This window comes from Ostrea edulis, chromosome 1, assembly GCF_947568905.1.
Source record: "Ostrea edulis chromosome 1, xbOstEdul1.1, whole genome shotgun sequence".
Classification (NCBI taxonomy): Eukaryota; Metazoa; Mollusca; class Bivalvia; order Ostreida; family Ostreidae; genus Ostrea; species Ostrea edulis.
Genome location: NC_079164.1, coordinates 61,397,097 through 61,419,292, shown reverse-complemented (window position 1 = coordinate 61,419,292; position 22,196 = coordinate 61,397,097). Strand labels below are relative to the sequence as shown.

Sequence of the window (22,196 nt, the reverse complement as noted above, 5' to 3'; positions counted from 1 at the left end):
ATTACAACTTGGACAGAAATAATCATTGAATACGGCTGTAACCCCCTCCCCCTTTCCCCAACGCTAACATATGACGAAAATCTTAACAAAATTTTACGATACTCAATGTAATGATCAAGTTTGACATCAGTTCTCGTGAAATCCGTTTACGTACAGATTGGCACACCCCTCATTTTCTGTCTTCTAATTATAGAATGCCTCACTATGCGGAATATATAGTGCAAAAGTCTCGATATTTAAAATTATTGTCGAAATTTTACATATACCATGGTTTCTTTTATCATGGTCATAATAATTCTTGTCCAAAAAAATGAAAAAAATAAAAAGAAAGAGATAATTAAAAAACGTTATTCTTTATCAATTAGAAGACACACCTCTCCCGCAGAAACGTATGCGTCTTCTCCAATTTTATATTCATTAACATCTTCGCTAGCCAAGGGGTTACGATCCGCTCCGCTTCTCTACAAAGCGGAACTGATCGTGTAAACCCTTGGTTAGCGAAGATGATTAAATAAATACTTGGAAAGTTTTGTTTTGTGCACGCCTCGAATACACCATTTGTTAACTAAATTTAGATGAATGTGCTGATGTCATAATGCTTCCCAGTATGAGGACAATCAAGAGGTATAACAGATGGAAAACAAATTTAATCCATTTAAGAACACCATGAACATACATAATACTTTGCCAAAAAATCCTTTAAAATCAATTTTCCATCGTCATAATTTTCAGAATGTCTATCTTTTAAATCCCAAAAAGCTGAGAATGCGATCCCTCCATCTTCTCCGCGGTCTCACCACACGGGGTTCTTCCACAGGAGAAAGTCCCGTGGTGTAGAGGAAACTATACCGTAAAGGCCTTGGTTTCATGGGCTTGGTCTTCGATTCTTCGTTTTTGGTGGAATCCTGGGTATCGGGTGCAAGTTTAAAGCTTTCTATACTGGATAGAAACAGCTTTCGGGGAATAAACTTTGGTATTTTTCCTGTTTCTAATGCCGCAAGCTCCCCAGGTTTGACCAGTTCACTTTTGACCGGCTGGGTTTTCTGTTTTAATTCTTGTAATTCAACAAGTTTCTGTAGACACTCATTTTTCATTTCCTGACTCTCATCTGAAGTGTTCACATGTTTTGTTTCTATCATTACACTGCCGTCATCCTGATGTAGTTTCTGGGCTGTTATATCCTGGAGAACTATTGCACATGCCTTTTCGACAATGCTCAGGCTATATGCTGCAACATCCTCTGTTTTTATACCAAGTTCTTCGTCACTGATCTCGGGAACAGAATGTTTGATTTGTCCGTTTTCTGCGTTCAGAGAGCTCTCAACAGTTGTCTTGTCTTGTGACTCTTTCTCCAGCACTGCCTCTCCAGTTTGCATGCTTGTCTCAAACACATTTCTCTTCTTTATTTTCTTTGGTTTGTGTAACTGCATGAAGTATTCATCGTCAGCCCATGACGGCAGGAATGAAGAAACATTTGCATTTGCAGCTTTTAAAACTACAATTTTCGAGATGGTGTCCTCAACCTGCTCATAGGGTACAAAATCATTTTTCGAATCCTTGTCGTCTGCCATAGAACGGAAAACTTGTCCAGAAATCATCTTCTTTTGCTTTTCCATTCGTTTTACTCTTATCTAATGTATCGCCTCCAAGCAAGCGCACAGTATGTTTATGTTTAGTCGCAAGGGAGAGTGTGTTACGTCGTACACTTTATGACGTACTGTACATTGTGACGTAATAATTCGGTGACGTTTAAGAAATCAGATATTCTCTGAAAGAAGAGCATGCACTTTCACCCCTTTCTTGCCCTGCTTTTCACTCACAAAGCACATTCTTAGTGTTATTTGTAATGACAGTAAATGCTTTAAAATCAACCATTCTAATTTTTCATTTTATGAAAATAAAATTCTTGAATTGAATTAAAGACCATTAGAATAATAATAATAATAAAAAAAAGCACTAAATACTAAAGCAGCACCCATATCACACGAGCTTTCACCTCAGATAAGCTTTTTAAAAAACTAGGGTGAAGGGTTTGTTCACGAACGCCCCATAGTTATTGATAAATTTTCGTAAGACATAAAGTATTCATATGAATATTTGATTTGTTATAGGGCTTGAAAGTTTGTTGTGAAGGGGAAATTGGGCATATAGTTAAGGGTTCTATCTAAAATCGCATTTAATTTACTGTTGGGTGAAAATGACCAAAATAAATGTTCAATAAAATCATTATCTTTTTTTATGTATTGAGAATACGAAAACCAATACAAAGTCTGCAAATGGTCTCAGTAAAGCATTTAAGAGATGTTTTTGTTTGTTGTCTGTGTTCGTATCTATGAAAGCCCTAAAGGATCTCTTCATGCCAAATATTCAACAGAACGATTAGAAATTATTCAAAGTGTCCATTAAATTTCTGGCTTCCAGACGATTATTTTACGATGACTATTAAGACTAATAGTTGTCGTAAAGAAGACGAGAAAATGTTCATTTCATGCGTCAAACAAATGAATAAACAATGATATCTATTCTTGAAAACCCGAGTTTCCGTTCTTGATTTTTATTTATCGTTTTATGATACATGTATGTAGCTAATCTAATTGTAAAACAGCCGTTTTTCAAATTTTCATAGCTAAATCGGTGTAAAAATTGAGCGAAAAGGCTAGTTACAAATTCTATCGAGAATAAAGATATACAAGGGGCGGGTTCAGGAATTGAAATTAGGGGGCGCCACTTTATCAGACAGGGGGTCGGGGGCAGCCTTAATTAAGGCTTTCAGAGGGTCCAGCTCTGGCAAAGTCCCAAAAAGCTCAGACTGGACTGGATTTCATAAGGCTTGAAATATGTCTCCTATGTACGTCAATTTTACTATTTTCTGTAATTTTTAAAACGAAATAGAAGTAAGAATACATCAAACATCTTCAGTTATTTCTCAGAGAGTTGGAAAAGTGATTGCTTCTTTTATCGTTTATTATTTTTTCTATAAACAAGAGACCATGATTTACCATGTATTAGAAAAGTAGTACTACATGTACAGTGTACTTCATTTTGAATTAAAAACTTTGATTTTCTTTCACTGAAAATGGAGAGAGAGAGAGAGAGAGAGAGAGAGAGAGAGAGAGAGAGAGAGAGAAAGGAGGAGGATAGTATTTGAATATTCATGTTTGTATATACTAGTTTTATAAAATTTTAGAAATAAATTTCAATTTCTAAAAGTACAAGGTATGCCGGTTAAAGTTCGTTAGTGCTTCTTTAAAGATATGATGAGTAGTTGACGAGGTCAGCCGTGGGTATCCGACGATGTGATGAGTAGAAGACGAGGTCAGCCGTGGGTATCCGACGATGTGATGAGTAGAAGACGAGGTCAGCCGTGGGTATCCGATGATGAGATAAGTAGAAGACGAGGTCAGCCGTGGGTATCCGACGATGTGATGAGTAGAAGACGAGATCAGCCGTGGGTATCCGACGATGAGATGAGTAGAAGACGAGGTCAGCCGTGGGTATCCGACGATGTGATGAGTAGAAGACGAGATCAGCCGTGGGTATCCGACGATGAGATGAGTAGAAGACGAGGTCAGCCGTGGGTATCCGACGATGTGATGAGTAGAAGACGAGGTCAGCCGTGGGTATCTGACGATGAGTAGAAGACGAGGTCAGCCGTGGGTATCTGACGATGAGTAGAAGACGAGGTCAGCCGTGGGTATCTGACGATGAGTAGAAGACGAGGTCAGCCGTGGGTATCCGACGATGTGATGAGTAGAAGACGAGGTCAGCCGTGGGTATCCGACGATGATTCTACTTTATCTTCTGTTGAAATTCCCAGCGGTTAAAATATATGTGCTACGTTTATCTGAATTAATTTCGTGCATGAGAAAAAGGCTATACACATGCAAGTATAATTTATAGAGATATAAAAGGCAAAAACCTTGGGAATGTAAATCGCGTTATATACATTTTGAAAGTTGGTAATGGAACGAAATGGTTATATAAACCTGAAAAACAATATAAACATACACATGTTATATTTTTGCTTGCTTATCCTGCATGTAATGTGGTACAGTTGCTTATCCAGAAAATGTTCACCGGGCAGGCTGCGACCAAAGTGTGTATCTTCCCCCCCCCCCCCCCCCCCCGGAATAATTGAAAACCCTAAAATGGTAAAAAAGAAAACAACACAAGTTTTTAAAAATATTCAACGAAATGGGGAGGGTTGCAACTACATAATTGTTATTTTTTTTATGGTGTAATTTTATATATAAATTCAAAGTAACATTGGTGATAAAGAGTCTTTTTAATTACTTGGCTATAAAGGAATTTGCAATACAGAGGGAATTGCGAAAGACAAGGAAATTCGACTACACTCCGAAAACAAAACCGACAATTTCATTCTCATCTTTCAAGAGTTTTGATTTTTCCTAATTGGTCTAATTTGCGTTCATCTTTAGTTCCCCGCAAATGTTTTCTCCCAGCGCTTCCTCCTACAGCAAAAGGGGAAAGGAGCACGTGTAGAGCTCTAAAGAAATGATCGCTAATCCGGGACGAAGTTGGGAAATTTTCCGTCTCGCATCAATTGCTATAATTTTTCTAAAAGTGATGCACTTCCGAAGTAGAAATTACTAGAACAGATGACACGATTGTATGACATTAAGCTCACTGGCAATACCATGTGAAATTCCGTTTTTAAAGAATTTACAGCGATTTGTATTTCCTAGAAAGCAACGTAAACGTCATTGAACTGGTGGGGGGTTGTTGTTGTGCCGGTTTTATATAGTAAAATCCTCTCCCCAAATCATCAATAGAGGCTTAATCCTCTCCCCAAATCATCAATAGAGGCTTAATCCTCTCCCCAAATCATCAATAGAGGCTTAATCCTCTCCCCAAATCATCAATAGAGGCTTAATCCTCTCCCCAAATCATCAATAGAGGCTTACCCCCCATGTGCTTCGCCTGGATTTTGCTGGCTATGGTATTTAGTAAGTCATCTGTGGAGCTCCAAATTAACAAACTCAAATAAACGAAAGCATCTTTAATTGTTTTTTTTAAAAGAGATCTATATCATCCGTCTCAGTCATTCCGCGCGCATTAACTGAATTGATGCGGTCAAGAATTCAATTATTGCGCGCATCATTTGAATTATTGCACGCATCAATTCAACTGACACGCGCATTAATTACATCATCGTTCTCTTCAATTGAATTGAAGCGCGCATCAAATAAATTTGTTATCTTCATATAATAAAAGATATGCGAGTGGCTATATCCCCCAACCAAACATTCCTACAATACCCACACGTGGTTGGTGGCAATCTTATCAATATCTCTGAACAGGTAACTTCCTTTATCAGTCGTTCAACTACTGAATTCAACTAGCTTACCAGGGATCATTTTTTTTAACAAGATGCATCTTCAAAGGAATTTAAACCGAAGCAAATTAAATGCATCATCTTTAATTCAAAACAAGAGGTACTGTGAGCAATGCTCACTAAGAATACCCCCCCCCCCCCCCCCCCCCCCCGCGCTTACCCCAATCTCCCAAAGGGTGTTGGTAATAGGTATAAACTACCTCTTTTCTGAGTGTAAAAAACAAATGGCATGACAAACCGAACCATATTGCTACTTCGATGTCCAGTGCACTTGACCTTTTGACCCCAAAATCGATAGGGAATATCTTCATCCCATGGGTAGTCCATATGTATGATATGGTGACTGTAGGTGGAAAGTATAACGCTTTAGAGCCCGGAAACCATATTGCTACTTCGATGTCCAGTGCGCTTGACCTTTGGACCCCAAAATCGATAGGGAACATCTTCATCCCATGGGTAGTCCATATATATGATATGGTGACGGTAGGTGGAAAGGATAATGCTTTAGAGTCCGGAAACCATTGCGTCTACAGACGGACGGACGGACAGACAGACGGACAACCCGATTCCAGTATACCCCCCCTCCCACAACTTGTTGCGGGGGGTATAATAAAGATTATTCTTTATATTAATGAAATAATACCATACACTGAATTGAATATACTAGTATCCTTAACCATTCAACTACTAGTGTTGCATGCCATATTTTAACAGATGTCATCATTATAATTCAATTATTGCAGGCTTTACACGTAGTTTAATGTACGTCGTCTTTAAATCAATCACTGATACCTTAATATATCAAATCAAATAAACCAAATGATGTTTTTATCTCGAGTTTTAAGTCTGTCTGGAAACGTAACCTTTAAAGTAAATTCACTGAAGGAATGAAATAGTCAAATATCGTTGCCATTTGTACAGTATACTATGTATTTATGTTTGGGGTCAATACCCCCCCCCCCCTCCAACATTTAAATTTTTTTTTTATCAACTTGTTATGTTTTAGGTATATGATATAAACAATATCACACTCTAATGTTGATCTCAGACCTGGGATTGCCCCTATGGGCTCGGGCCGAGATCAACTCTTGGGGCCAATCCCAGGTTCGAGATCAACATTAGAGTGTGATATTCTATATGTATCAAATCAAATAAACCAAATGATGTTTTTATCTCGAGTTTTAAGTCTGTCTTCTCAAGTAATCATATATTCAATATTTATTATCCTGAAACATGCTCTATTGTCCATATTTTCGGGGGATATTGGTGTTAATTGGCCTGTAAACAAACTGGGGGACATTTCCCTACATAATCATATCTAAATGTATATGTGTTGGTTATTTCTATGCCAAATAATGTTTATGCAGTAGGTCAACATTTTCATTTCTGTAATGCAGCCGGGTCACTTGATTTAGCGCATCGCCGGCTCAATTCTCTGGAGCCACATATCTTCCATTATCTCATCTACAGAATTCATACACGAGACCATTTTAAAAAAAAAAAAAAAAAGTTCAGGAACTACAAAATACCCAGATATCTCTAACTGATACATATATATTGATATATCAAATTCATTTCAAATATAAAATATCAGTAAAATTGATGGATGCATCTAACCAATGAACTACTTCATATGACGAATGACTCGCACAATGATCAACAACTGTTGAAATGGTTTCTTTTTTATATATTAGGTTTATGTTGAGTGATGACCTAGAGTGACCTTTGTTTGAAAGTCATTTCCCTATTACTTTTATATGGATATATGATCAATACCTGTTCAAAACTGTTGAAATAAAAAACATTTTACTGATAGAAGGAATATGCTTTGAGCAACCCAAACCTTTCCAAAATGACCTTGGTCCAAAAGTCCTTGTCTCAAGGACCATTTGTGATCAATTATACTAATTTCTGATGAAAGGTTTAGAAGATGTGAGCTCGGATGAACAGACATGACGGTGACTAAGTGATCCCCCCGAAATGTTTGGGGAGCATAAAAATAAGGAATCACTTTCTAGTTTGTTAGGTGTATGCGAGGTGATTAATTACAATGGAAAATGTAATAATTGGAGGTTTAGGTAAATATTCTCAGAATGAATTTTCTCTTCTTCAAATTATCCAATGAGCTACACGTTCCAAGCCCTTGGCTGAGATAAGCTAAAACTTTATCACAGTTACTGCTAAGGAAATTGTAGAAAAAGGATGTTATTTCTACCATACCCTAAACATATTTGCCCAAATTATGGACCTGTCATGAATTCAGAGACACTACAGCAAAGAAAAACACTAAATATTGGAATGTTCATTGGACATTTGTGTACACGATTCGTCTTCATACAAATAACCTACACTTATCACAAAAACTAGAGTGTTTATTTTCCCCCATAAAAAGTACATTGTATTAATTTCTTTATTCATGAAAAAGTACAACAAATATTACTTCCACATCGCATCAACTTGTCTTAAGCCATACATTTTGCTCTGCAAAGAAACATATCTCTTGTTCAAATCATCCCTAGCAAAACATCAACAACTGCAGTATTACAAACACATATGCACATAATATCAATAAATGAACATTGAATTTTATTTCTTTAGTTTCTGTTTGGCATTTACTGTATTTAAGCACTGCATTCAATCCAAAAACAATTTTCACCCAAAGTTATACCAAAATTCTGATTATTAATTAAAAATATAAAAGGAATCAAGTATTTTCTTGTAAGAGAATATTGATCACAGTCCAGATATCTTCTTAGTAGAATTATCTACCAAAGTTTGTAAGCCTTTTTTCTCTCACGACGATTATAGTGCTGAGTGGAGTTTGGTTCCTCAGAGGCGCTCTGTCTGGTTCTTGAACTTCGGGTCTGTCGAGGTTCTTCCTCCGGAATCACAGGTATAAGGCTCACAGCATCAACTGGAGATAGTTCTCTCCTAGCAAAAGACAATCACGTTTGATAAATAAGATGTTGGGATGTACACATCCAAATTTATAAAGTCATGTTGTAACTAGATGTGCTAGCACATGTGCGAGCAAAGCACAATGTCCTCTACAGATTCCACTACTGTTAAATTTTTTATCACATACACCAGGATTGTCTGTAAATTTCATACACAAATCTATTGCTTCCAGATGTGGACAAGGCTTAATTTTCTCCAGAGAAGGAATAGTTTGATACAATGTTTTTTAAAAAGTTTTTTAACACAAACAATTACAATATTCTGATTTATTTTTGGCTCATGTATATTTTTTCATGTGAACTTCAATGACATTGTGTAATATGTATATAAATCATAATTATATTGTGCTGTGAACCCCGATTTTAACATCATATCTGAAAAGAGATCAGTTTGTTATCATTCTTTACCCTTGAAAATCATAAGCTTTACAGAAGTTAGAAGGTAGTTTACTTCAGGAAATACACGCATGATGTCACAATTTCCCAAGGTAGTTTGATCTTGTGACTTCAAAATCACTAGGGTCATCTACTCCTTAGGGAGTACCAGTGTACCAAGTTCATCTCAAAATGACAATATTTTCCTATGTGCAGTTTGACCACTGACCTTAAGATCTCAAAATGAATTACTGTACCTACTTCCTGAATATCACATGTATACAAAGTTTGATGTATATTAAGCATAGGGTTCTCATGATATTCCTTGTCTGGAATAGTTTGACTCCTGACCTTTGATCTTGTGACCTCAAAATCACTAAGGCTCATCTTTTTATACATGTACATGCCTCATCAAGCAAAGGTTTCCACAAGATATTTTTTTTAAGTCTAAAGTAGTTCAACCTCAAAATCAATAGAAGTCATTTACTCTTTAGTGAGTACTAGTGTACTAATTTTGAAGTCTATCCAGCTAAGGTTTCTCAAAATATGGAGCAGACAATATTTCATTATGTCTCAATTAGTTTGACCATGTGACTTCGAAATCAAAAAGGGTAATAAAAGAAAGTTTTTAAAAATACAAACTTTGTGATCATTGGCAAAAATTATGAATCTAACACAGCAGGAAAATGGAAATAAAAAAATCTCACAAAATATAACAGATTTACAGTAGTTCAACACTGTAAACATTAGATAACCCAGAAATATGTCTCACAAAATATAACAGATTTACAGAGGTTCAACACTGTAAACATTAGATAACCCAGAAATATGTCTCACAAAATATAACAGATTTACAGAGGTTCAACACTGTAAACATTAGATAACCCAGAAATATGTCTCACAAAATATAACAGATTTACAGTAGTTCAACACTGTAAACATTAGACAACCCAGAAATATAACAGATTTAATAATACCATATTTATATAGCACCCTTTTCATACACTATGTACGCTCAAAGGTGCTTCAACACTGTAAACATAAGATAACCCAGAAATAAGTCTCACAAAATATAACAGATTTACAGTAGTTCAACACTGTAAACATTAGATAACCCAGAAATAAATCACACAAAATATAACAGATTTACAGTAGTTCAACACTGTAAACATAAGATAACCCAGAAATAAATCACACAAAATATAACAGATTTACAGTAGTTCAACACTGTAAACATAAGATAACCCAGAAATGTCTCACAAAATATAACAGATTTACAGTAGTTCAACACTGTAAACATAAAATAACCCAGAAATGTCTCACAAAATATAACAGATTTACAGTAGTTCAACACTGCAAACATTAGACAACCCAGAAATATAAGATTTACAGTAGTTCAACAATGTAAACATATATGTTTTGAATCTATGTGTGCTAAAAAAAAAACCCACCAAAGGGTGAGAAATCAATTACTTCAGTTGGTAAAGCATCAAATGAAAAAAAAACCCCATGATTTCTCAAATTCAATTCAGCAATAATATCATAATTCAATAACAAAGAGAAATTGTCTTACTTTTTCCTTCCCCTTTTCCTAATTTTGGCCACAGATGGATTGTCCGGAGGTTCAGACGCCCCTCGTCTTGGCAATGTTGATTTCTTCTGAACCTCTGGAGTTTGACTCCTGGAACCTCTTAGTGACATTCTCCTTGTTAAGGACGGCTCCTCGTGAATAGGAGGCCTTGGTGAAACATTAACTGAAGGTAGAAGAATTGGAGGAATGATCTCATGATCCTGTTGGTTCAGTCTTTTCTGTGAAGGCCTACTACGATTATCTGGTTCCAGGCTGAGACGACTGGATAGACTAGTGCGATCATTGGGGTCCATACTTAGTCGTTTGCTTAAGCCTCTTGTCAGCGGTGGAGAGAATAAAAAGGAATTGGCAGCCTCAAAACTGGCTTCTAACTCCTTTTTGGAATCTACATGTACAAAATGAAACACTTTTGGTCCATTATCAAAATGTACAAAAATATCAATAAGAAAATTATTCTTTAAAACCTATTTTCATTCAATTATTTACAGGTGACTCTCGATGGCTCGAACTTTGATCTCTCAAAGTTCTCCATCTCTCGAGGTGAAATCATGGTCTTGATTTTTTCTTTATATAACTAAGCAAATTTACTATCGATCTCTTGAACGTTTGATCTCTCGAAGTGAAGTTGGGTCCCGTAAAACATATTTCATTGTTTTTCACTCTCGATCTCTCGAAGTGGTGGCAATTTCGCTTGGACCTTACCTGGATTTTGTTGAATTCCAGAGGATAGTGTGGTTGTGGTAATTAGGTGTTTACATAGGTAAAACATCACCCATGCTTCTGTGTGGAGGTGGACACTTAGTATATAATTGGCTAATTGGTCAGTTTACACCTTACAACAGGGTCTTGAGATGATTAAATTTGTATATAATCCGACTATATGAATAAAATATATAATTTTGTTTTGACTTGACAATGAGAGAGTAAGTTTTAGACATTGATTTAGAGATCTACAAACTATTGAATTTCTCGAGTTTGTATTTTGTGTAAAGTTACTCTTAAACATCGTTTTACTGATTTGTTAGAATTTTTGCTTTGTGTAAAGCAACATTACATTGTGCTCTGTTTAGTTAGCGACAGTAAAGCTTTATTGGAACTTAGTTTTGTATGCTTATCTAAGCATAATTAAAGAACAAATAAATACATAAACTTTGAAATCTTTTAATTAATGCAAAATAAGGTTCTTTATTTTGAAATCAAATTCACTACCTGACAAATTTGTAGGAAAACTTGTCAAAACAATATGATCTTGTTGGTAAACATTTCTGGTTACTGTAAAATCTGAACCATATGGTTGGACCTTCAATTTCCGAATTTCGATCTCGAGAACTCTTGATTTCTCGAAATTTTATCAAGGTCCCTTGAACTTCATTGAGTGTCCCCTGTGTATATACTGTATAGTGGGTTTATTCCGCGGGTCTAAAATTTGGCGATTTGCTGGCTGAAAGGTATGCTAATGATTTTAGCAGGATAAATTTTGGTGGACAGGGAAGAGTTTTCTCTTTTCAAATACTGAAGCCGCAATTGAATGCATATTTGGCGAGTGAAATTTTGGCGGAAAGCTATCTAACCGCTAAAATAAGCCAAATTTATCACCCCGCGGAAAAAACCTGCTATATGGTATTACACACACCAAAATACAATAAATATGTGGTTGATTTTTGATGCATGTGGCCCATACTTTCTGAAGTCAAATAGTTTGATATAAACTTTCTTTATTTTCAATAAAAGATCTCAATTCATTTAGTGTATCCAACCCACTTCTCAATTTATTCAAATACTTTTGTTCTTCATATAGTTTTAACATGTGAATTCATGCCAAATTAGATTGTTAGCATACTTAAAATCATATCAAATCTTACCATCGTCGATCTCAAAATCAACCGGCTCAGCAAATTCAAAGGATAGGGAAGTCGCATTGTTATCTGAAAATTAAGATATCCATATGAAATGTATCTTTGTAAAAAAAAAAAAGAGTAAGATATTAGCACGCAGTTTTAAATATCAAGCAAGATCTTAGCACGCAGTTTTTAGTATGCAAATTACATACTTTTATTCTCCTCTTCTAACATTTTCTCATCACCAGTCTTAGCTGAAATAAAAAAATAAAATAAATTATATTAATGTCTTCGATATTACAATTATGGAAACAGTTTTTTACAAATTTGCTCAAGATAACCTATACAAAACTGCTCAAATGAATGAGAATGACGGTACAAATTACAAATACAGTTTCAATTGACAAGAATTTAACATACTTTAATCTTAAAAGATAACTTTGAAAACACCACAGATGATATGTATCTTTAACATCGATTCAATGAGCAGCCTGGCCATGCATATTCTATTACCCAACCACAAGTCATCAAGTAGTAGAGGTGGGAAGCAATGAGCAACTCGCATAAAAAAGTCACATTCAGTCTTTTATACAAGGCAAGATACGAATCATACTTGGATATTTGAAAATAAAATCTTGCTCAATATAGACATGAAAAAGATAAAAGAAATAGCCTGTATAATGTATATCAGAATCAAGAAATTAAAACAAAACATACACGTATGTTCACTTTCATCAATCTCATCTGAAGTCTCCACTGCTGGATTCTCCATCTTTCCTTCCTCTGATCTACTTTCAGTTTTCTCCTGGGTCTTTACTTCATCCTCTACTGTCTGGTCAGACTCTACCTGGGGCTGTTTTCTTCTTCCTTTTCTACTGGGAGTGGTCTTGACTAGTGTGATTTCCTGCTCTTGTGTCACTTGAACCTTCTTCCTGGTGCTTCTGCTTGGAGTGACAACTGCATCATCCTTTGATTCTTGAATACTTTCATCAGTTGCTGTCTGCTTCCTCCTACCTCGTCTGCTTGGGGTAACCGGTGCTTCTGTCATCTCCATTTCAGACTCCTTATCCTGTTCTTCCCCTACACTTTGTTTTTTCCTATGACGTCTGCTTGGGGTGGCTTGCAGTTCATTAGTTTCAGGTTCCCTTTCTTGTTCCTCTGCTTCTATCTGCTTCATCTTTCCATGTCTGTTAGAGACATGCTTCTTTTCTGTTATATCTGCTTCAGATTCCTGCACCTGATTTTCAACACCTGTCTGCTTTCTTCCTTTCCTACTAGGTGTTCCTGTTCCGCTATTCTCAACTTTGGTTGTCTCCTGGGGATCAACATGTTGCTTCTCATCCTTTCTCCTTGTTCTTCTACTTGGAGTACCCTTCTGTTGAACTTCGAGCTCTGAGGACTCACTATCCAGTTGTTTTCTTCTTCCTCTTCTGCTCGGAGTAGGGGTTAATACTATTGTCGTCTTTGATACCTGAAAATTAATGAAATACATTAATGAAATAGATTGTTTATTACACTATGTACAATAATCTAAATACATGTACAAAATTACTCACTTCCTCTGCCTGAGACCTGGTCCTTATCTCATCATTGTAGCTTGTTTTTGATTTTGATGGAGATTCACTTCTTTCTCTGGAAGAAGAGTCTACCTTCCAAACCCTTGCCCTTGTTGATCTAATAGAGGTTCCTAACATACTGGTATCTTGTGTGGGTGAAAGCGATTTCCTATTTCTAAGTCGTGTGGAATGTCTGGTTGGAGTGGCAAAAACTTCTTCTACTGCTGGAGATTTTGACTTTGAACCTCCTCTCCTAGCTGATTGCCGAACAGGTCTGTCCACTACAGAACTTGGAGATGTATCTTGTGACACATATTCAGACATCTGCCTGTTGGAATGTCTTGAGGATATCACATTGCTTTTGCTCACAACCTTTTCTTGTGATTTTGAACTAGACCTGGAGCGAGTTTCAGCAGCTTGCTGTGAAGGTGATGCACTTGGGGATTTTGACTTAGATCCTTTTCTAGATTTTCTCTCTGATGGAGATGTACTTGTTGACTTCTGGGAAGGTGATGATGCACTTGGAGATTTGGATTTAAATTCTTTTCTAGATTTTCTTTCTGATGGAGATGTACTTGTTGACTTCTGGGAAGGTGATGCACTTGGAGATTTTGACTTCGATCCTTTAAAAGACTTTCTCTCTAATGGAGATGTATTTGTTGATTTGGATTGTTTGTCTGAAGACCTAGTCTGAATTACTGACACTGTGTGCTTCCTAGACCTTCCTCTTCTTGACTTGTTTTGTTCTCCATCACCACTATCCAGTTTTTCATTTTCAGACTGAGCCTCAGAGTCTGGAACACCTGAGGAAACTGTCCTCTCCATGTTTTCTTGTCCTGTTGAGGACTCCAATTTCTTTGCAAACTTCCAAGATGGTGTTCTTTGTGACCTTTTTGATCTGGATTTTGGGGCTAGTTCTTTTTCAATGGTCCTACCTGATGTATCCAGGAAAGATCCATCGATTCCTCTAGAAGACACAGATGCTTTCTTTCCATGAAGTTTTTGTTCTGAGGGTGGTGATTTCAAACTGAATTTAAACTTTTGAGATCTAAGGTTTCCTCTCCGTGACCTGGATTCCATATTTTTAATTACTTCTTCATCTGGTGAACTATCTAACTTTCCATTTATAGAAGAGAACACTTGATCATTATCAATCTTCATTTCAGATGTACTGTCAGCTTCAGCTGTCTTACTGAAGTCAAAGCCAGTACCTTCATCTTTTTGTCCAGATGATTCCACTGGTACTGGTGGTGAAAAGGTAAACTGATGATTTGATCGTAATCGTTGAAAAGGTCTCTTCTCCTTTAAAAGCACATCCTCTGTATTTGTTGGAAGAGCAAAAGCATAAGTGGGTATGTTGTCCACAGAGCTGTCTGCTGCAGACACGAGAGTTCTGTCTTTAAGTTCTGCAATTGTGCCATCAACTTCTTTAGTGGAAATGACTGGTATTTCATCTTCCTCCATGTCCTCATCCACAGTGAGGTCAATCTCAATGGGTTCCTTGTCCTCTGTGGTAGTGCTGACCTCTTCTTCTGAAGCTTTTACAGTTTCTGTCTCACTGAACAATGCAGTTCTCTCCTGTGAAAGTTTCACTGTTGGAGACTTGCAAACAGAGCTTATGCTAAGTTTGTTTGGACTAGCTTTATGTGGGGAGTTTTTCAGCTGAGTGAATCTGCCTTTGGAAAAGTTTGTCAGAGGAATGGTAGAGGACATCCCCCCAGGATTCGAGGAAGCCGTTTCCATTTCCTTTGGCGATGACCTAATTGCACTGATTTCACTATGATATGTCACAGCAGGTGGATGGAAAGAGCCTTCATTTTCCATTTCTGAAATGTAAACAATATTTGGTCAGTACTTGAAAATTTCCTAAAATTAATTTTATATCATGTTTTATCAGTGATATTGACATTACAGGTATTTTGCAACAGTTGAAAGAGTACCTTGCTCTTCTTGGATTTTGTTACTCATGGTTTCATCCTCGACTCTTGGAGAGCGATTTACCTTATCAAGTTTAGATCGGTTTTTAGGAGACATGGAAATACTGCAAAATAAAATATGATATAATTTTCATATGTTAAGTAATGAGTATATCATATTGATGTTTCACAAAAAAATAAGTAGTGGTTCATTTGAAAACAACCTCCAATGAAATCAAACATCACTTTAAAACATTAGCATTTTTGACATAACAAAGCCTACATGACCAATTACATTTAAGAAAACTTCCATGACTATTCTAACTTGACAAACAAGCTTGGGGAGTTTTAGGAAATTGGATATCAAAATGACAAAAAAGCACAACTAAATATAGAGCTAATGCACATTATTCAATTTGTCTTCATGCCAGATCATCAACACAACAGACATTGGAGAATGAACGTCTAATATGTACAAAAACACGAACCTTTCAGGTGTTGGACTGCGGTTTTTCACAGGCCTAATTGGAGATCTAGCCAGAGCAGACTTTCGACTGGAGGGTGATTCAGAAGTTTTCATAGATGATGTTTTAGCACCACTGTCTGAGAAGCGTAGCTTTTTTGGTGAGGGTACAGGAGAGTCTCTTTCAAATGTCGGAGCTTCCAGTTCCTCAGGTTTTTCATCCATGACAAACCTCAGTTTCTTCGGTGTTCCATGACCAGGTCCTGTACTCACTGAGAGTGCAACTTTTGGAGTAGCAGACTTATTAGGTCTGGGAGACACAGCCATGACATTCTCATCAACGCTGAATTCTGAAGCACGCTGGACTGTTGAGAGTTCTACAAGCAAAGCAAAGAGTCTTTCAGATTCACTCTATTAGATATTTCATCTCCTTTCTAAAGATGAATTCTGTACCAACATTGCAAACACATACGAGGCTTTCAACTACTGAAGAAAACCCATGTGTTTCATGCCACACATTTACCATACCTTTGTTGCTTGTATTTGATGAGTCTAATTGAGCAGTGCTGTTTATCAGGTTGCGGACTTTGAGGATTGACTGTGGAGTGGCAGTAGATGCTGAGCGACTTAATCCCCTTGGAGTCTTTCGATCCACTTTGGGGGTTTGTAGCAGTCTTAATGCAGAGGCACCTTGAACTTTCATTTTAGATCTGTAAAATTTACAGACACATTGTTACTAACATAAACCGTAGATAACCATTGGAAGCTTACGATCAATCACAAAATACAGTGTGCGTTTTCTTCTCACCTGATGGGAGTTAGACTGCTGGCATTTAAATTTTGACTAGTATTCTGCCAGGATGTGGCATTCATTTCAGGATAAACCACTGGTTGGGAATTTCTTTAAGGAAAAATATAAATTTTAACAGAAAATTAAAACAAATAAAACTAGAGATTGTTTTTATGAAAAACAAATGTCTTCCCAGTTCCCCTAATTGGAAGAGCTCCAAATGAAACCTCCTCGCCTTAATGTACTGCATGGTGTGGAGGAGAAAGCATGAGCTGGAACATAGACATCATGAACTCCGATAAGCCACATAGGAGAAGTGTTCACAAAGTATTTTACACCCTCCACCCCTCAGATCCACTATAACTTTAAGGATAACAATTGGATCCTCCTGTCCCTACAATATGCACATCTGCAAATGGAATTGAGGTATTGTACAAAATTTCAAGTACATGTATATCGGATAAGCCATATGGGAGGAGAAGCTTTCATAAGTTATTTTAACATCCTCCATCCCTCTTAGATCCACTATAACTTTTAGGAAAATAATTGGATCCTCCTCTCCCGGCAATATGCACATCTGCAAATGGCAATGAAGTATTGTACAAAGTTTCAAATCTATCGGATAAGCCATATAAGAGAAGTGTTCACAAGATATTTTACATCCTCCACAACTACTTTTAGGAAAATAATTGTATCCCACCAATATGCACATCTACAAATGGCAATGAAACATTGTACAAAGTTTCAAGTCTATCCAATAAGCCATATAGGAGAAGTGTTCACAAGATTTTGTGACAGACAGATGGGCACACTGACAGACAGAAAGTACAAAAACAATATGTCTCCCTCTGAGAGAGGGGAGACATAATTATCTCCTAAATTGATATCTTTCAAAGAGTTCTTACAAAGTATTGACAATAACGATGTCTCATTTAAAGAGTTTCCACAAAGTACAGTATTGTCATCACAGATAATCACTTACAATGTCTAATTTATAGAGTCATCATAAAGTATAGATAATCACTTACAATGTCTCATTCATTCTAGGCGTAAGAGGAGTTCCAAAAACAGGCCCTCTAGATATTCTCTCAGGAGTTCTACAAAACATGAATTTGACTTTTCTACAAATACTGGACAAAATTGTAAGTTGTTTTTTTAATTCCATGGAGCTGAAATTTCTTCTGTTGTTACAGGTGTACTATTTACAGCGATATAAATTTCGAACATCCAAATATAGGAACATGTATTTTGCCTGACATTGTCAAAGTACATGTACGTCAATCACATTATTACAATATTCAATGTACAATTAATTTCTTGGAAAAATCCAATCACCAACAAAGTGAATTAAAAGATGCCAATTTCCAAATTAACATGTTGCGGATATTCATACTCTGTAATTAGAATGAATTCCTACCCTTCAGAGTTTTCCATTTGTTGGTCATTTTCCATTTCATCCACATGACTCATCACATCCGCATACAGAGAGGACCGTGACTGCATGTTGTAGTTTCTCTTGGTGACCTTGGTGGACAGTGGCAGGGGGTGCTTCACTGAGTAAAATATGGTCATTATGAACTAATGTAATCAATTCTGGAAATTCTCCAGACTTTATTTATATGAGATTGGCATTGTAAATTGAAATTTGAGAGCTATTGTCAAATATTGGGCAAACAAATACAAGTACTTTGAGAAATATTTTCGAGTTTGTAAGGCCAATTCAACTTAATTAGTAGATTATCATCCAGGGTCGGCAAAAAGTATGGGGCGGGTGGGAGGATTTTATTTTTTAATTTTTATTTTCTGAGAGAAATAAGAAAGACAAACGATTTTTTTTTTCAACAGATGCGCATCATTTAATGCCAGGTGAAAATCAATCTAATAGTATGCTATTTTCACACACGAATTCCAGGTTAAGCTTTAATTTCAAACAGAAATATACCTAACTTCTTCTAGATTTACGCCTGTAAGAACGCAAGAAATTAAGAAAACCATATAGATCTATTTTCTTCACGTGGCTTTTCACGTTGCTATACCGGAAATGTAAACAAGAAGCGTAAATACTGGAGTGGGACATGAAAATATTCCGGAAATCTCAAGTTTCGCAAAATAAAAAAAATCAGGGCGGGCCAATTTTTGGGGGGCAGGCAGGGATGATAATCTATCAATTAAGTTGAACTGGCCTAATCTTGAGAAATGCACTCTCAATTTACAGTAATTTAAACACGATTAATCTTAAAGAAGCATTATATTTACAAAATTCAGTCAATTAAGTACACATTTACACTACCTTCTCTTCTCGACACTGAAGGTTTCTTTTGACAATGGTAACTCTCCCAAACCAGTTTCCTTTGAACACCAGTCAACACTGACATGAAACCATCCACAATAGCATTCCTAGCAGATGCTCTTTCTCTGGCTTTTGCACTTGCATCAGTCTACAAAATTAATTCTAATCCTACAGTTCAGTTTCTTTGGAAAAGCTGAAACTATTTGTTCTATACCTTTCAATATTGGGAAACTAAAAGTTTTATTATTGCCCTATGCTTCAAAATAAAATCGTCATTTCTTGGCAATTATTTTCCCCGAAAACTCGGCAATTGTGCATGTGGAACCTAACTATTTCTAACATGACCAAAGCCTGGGAGTTTACCATGACAGTCTGTTTGAGTTTCTCATTGAGCCTGATGGCCTCCACATAACAAGCTCTCTGTAAATAATGTAGGATAAGGATCTCCTGACAATATTGGTCACCACTGGCGGTCAGAAACTGGACCAGGTTTTCTTCCTCCAGTCTGGTCATTGGCAACTGCAGCAGCTGATCCACTGTCTTAGCTTTTTAAAAACAAATGAGAGCTTACCACAAACACCAAGGGTGAAGAAAACAAGTATTATATTCCATGTAATGTTTACAGGTGCAACATGCACTGTATTCCAACATCAGAAGTGTCATAATCAGTCTATGCGAAAGACATCGGACCGTCGGACCTGACCGATGTGCAGTGCCTCAGGTCCGACGCATCATTTTTTTTTTTACACCGGACCGGAATGTCCGATGTCTCAGTGTCCGGTTTTGAGCTTTACTATTTTGATGCGGAGTCATTTAAATGTTTGTTATAAGTAAAAAATAGCACACAAATCCAAATACGTAAATGAATGTGATTAAAACCGCATGGATTGTCTAAAGTATTATACGGGAGGGATCCCTGGTATAGTATTACTAGTATAATAAATAAGATTCCCTTGGTTTTGCATTTTCACGTGTTTCACTTTTTTACATTAGGTTTTTCGGTCTGACAAAATTTGGTTCGGTCCGGTGTGTTCATTGATTACACAGGACCGAATGTCCTGTGTGGTCTAAAAAACTTTCGCATAGACTGCATAATGTGAAGAAAAACAAAAACAACCCAGATTTTTCCTAAAATTAGTATGAACATAATTCCATTGCATACTAACATAATTACAAACATAAATTCCATTGCCCAATAAATGATTAACAAGGTATCCTTACTCTGTTGACATGCCTGGTATATGTGTTGCAGTAAATCTTGGGCATTGTGTTGGTCCTGACAAGATCTTTGGTATTCCAGTGCTTCAGCTGTCAACCTGCAGAAAGCAGACTTAATGACACACCAGTATTTGAATATTAATTACAATAACTTTTTACATGTATATAAAATACACAAGCAAATTTACATGTCCCATCCCTATAACTTTTTAAGTTTCTATTAAACTTTATAAGCCTACAGTGGATAAATATTTGATCAAATTAAGAACATAAAATTGATTCTGCTGTTTTTCTAAAACAGCAACTGCTCAAAACAGAGATTTGGTTTTTTTTTTATCATAGGAAATCATTTAGGTCTGGGTAATAAATTTTTGTTAATGGTGTAAGTTAGTTTTCTTTACATGTTTCATAGGTACAACATGAAAGTTAATCCACATCAGACCTACATTCACTAGATAGAAAGCGATAGTCCATGAAATTTGCAACAATTATATCAACTGCAGTGAAGCTATAACACAATGGTTATCCCACATTTTGATAAATAGGGAAAATAAATAAATATTTCACTTGGGAAGAAACATGAAGAATCTGACATGACACAACACAGGATTGAAGTAATGATGTGGTATGAGAAAAATTACCATTGAAAACACTTACCCACTAGCCAGCAGCACTGTCAGCTTTAGTTTCACCTCCTCCGGAGTGGACAAGGCAGGTTGGACAGTTTGGAGGTACCTGGCAGCTATTTTACTCTGTCCTTGATACAACAGGGACTTGACTATACGCTGATGCTGCCAATGGCCAAAGTCGAGAGACACCAGGGGGTCAAGAATCAAGGAAATAGACTCCTATCAATGAGAAATACATTGCAGGTGAAATTATTTCACATTTCATCTCTTACACTAAGTATATTCCTTAAGCAAAGAATTTCATGAACTGGGTGAGATAGTGACACTCAGACATTATAATTTCTGATTAAAGTATATCTACATTAATCACCTCAAAATCCTTGTGATCCAGAAGCCAGAATCCTTGGACCTGTCTCACAACAGTAAACGGAATCCCAAATTTTCTAGAAAACTTCTGGACTTTCGATGCCAACTAAAACAAGAAAGACTTTCCCCAATCAAATATGTGACTGAAATATGAAGAACAAATATTGAAGATGCCATTCAAGACCATAAACTGAAAATAAACTTACATGCAAGTCTAAATTTCGAATCCAGCTAACTTTTGAGATAATTTTCATAAACAAATAAAATTTTCAGTTTGTCTGTGCTAAACAAAATTTAAAAAAAAAAATTCTAAATTGAGTCTTTCCTCAGATTATGGCATTGCTGCTTCCTCTCAACAGCTGAGCACTGACTGACCTTTTCATGGGCATCAGGATTTGCCACAGACACCATGTCCAGGAGACCATACAGAACCAGGGAATGCTTGTCAATCAGAGAAATGTCATCCAACAGATAAATACTCAACAAAGCCTACAGAAGAAAACACCCAGATTACAAATCCTGATACACTGTTGAAACACATATTTCCAAATATGTAAAACTTTTGTACATCGAGAGAAAATAGCATGTTCGTTGTAACTCCATTTTGTGGTAAAAGAATTGTCTTTTTCTAAGTGGAGATGTAAATTATCACCCCCCCCCCCCCCCCAAACAAATAAACGATTTTAATGATTTTCATCTTTTCCTTTGACTTGTAGCTTGAAGTGACATAAACACACAACATCTCAGTGATAAAACTTACGTGCAGACTACAGGGCGGGTACAGACCGCTTCCCCCCTCTCTGTACCAGAGGTCCCTTATCTTCTCTCCCATCTGTTCTACCATCCCATCA

The 22,196-nt window shown here is 36.5% G+C and overlaps 1 protein-coding gene across 1 annotated transcript in view; it reads right to left on the bottom strand.

Annotated features, from left to right (window-relative positions):
• Positions 1-7,710: 7,710 nt before the first annotated feature.
• Positions 7,711-22,196, bottom strand: part of LOC125648593 (protein ELYS-like) — a 28,460-nt gene continuing 13,974 nt past the window's right edge. Inside the window, exons 21-39 of the mRNA XM_048875636.2 lie at positions 22,106-22,196; positions 21,721-21,834; positions 21,350-21,451; positions 21,008-21,198; positions 20,354-20,448; positions 19,496-19,677; positions 19,133-19,280; positions 18,260-18,395; positions 17,871-17,939; positions 16,861-16,953; positions 16,581-16,762; positions 16,078-16,429; positions 15,614-15,714; positions 13,674-15,499; positions 12,835-13,588; positions 12,330-12,371; positions 12,142-12,204; positions 10,262-10,664; positions 7,711-8,287 (exon numbers count right to left, since the gene is read on the bottom strand). The exon at positions 22,106-22,196 is cut by the window's right edge and continues 30 nt beyond it. Coding sequence (XP_048731593.2) covers positions 8,122-8,287; positions 10,262-10,664; positions 12,142-12,204; positions 12,330-12,371; positions 12,835-13,588; positions 13,674-15,499; positions 15,614-15,714; positions 16,078-16,429; positions 16,581-16,762; positions 16,861-16,953; positions 17,871-17,939; positions 18,260-18,395; positions 19,133-19,280; positions 19,496-19,677; positions 20,354-20,448; positions 21,008-21,198; positions 21,350-21,451; positions 21,721-21,834; positions 22,106-22,196 — 5,110 coding nt within the window. The 3' untranslated portion in view covers positions 7,711-8,121. The remainder of the gene's footprint in view (positions 8,288-10,261; positions 10,665-12,141; positions 12,205-12,329; positions 12,372-12,834; positions 13,589-13,673; positions 15,500-15,613; positions 15,715-16,077; positions 16,430-16,580; positions 16,763-16,860; positions 16,954-17,870; positions 17,940-18,259; positions 18,396-19,132; positions 19,281-19,495; positions 19,678-20,353; positions 20,449-21,007; positions 21,199-21,349; positions 21,452-21,720; positions 21,835-22,105) is intronic.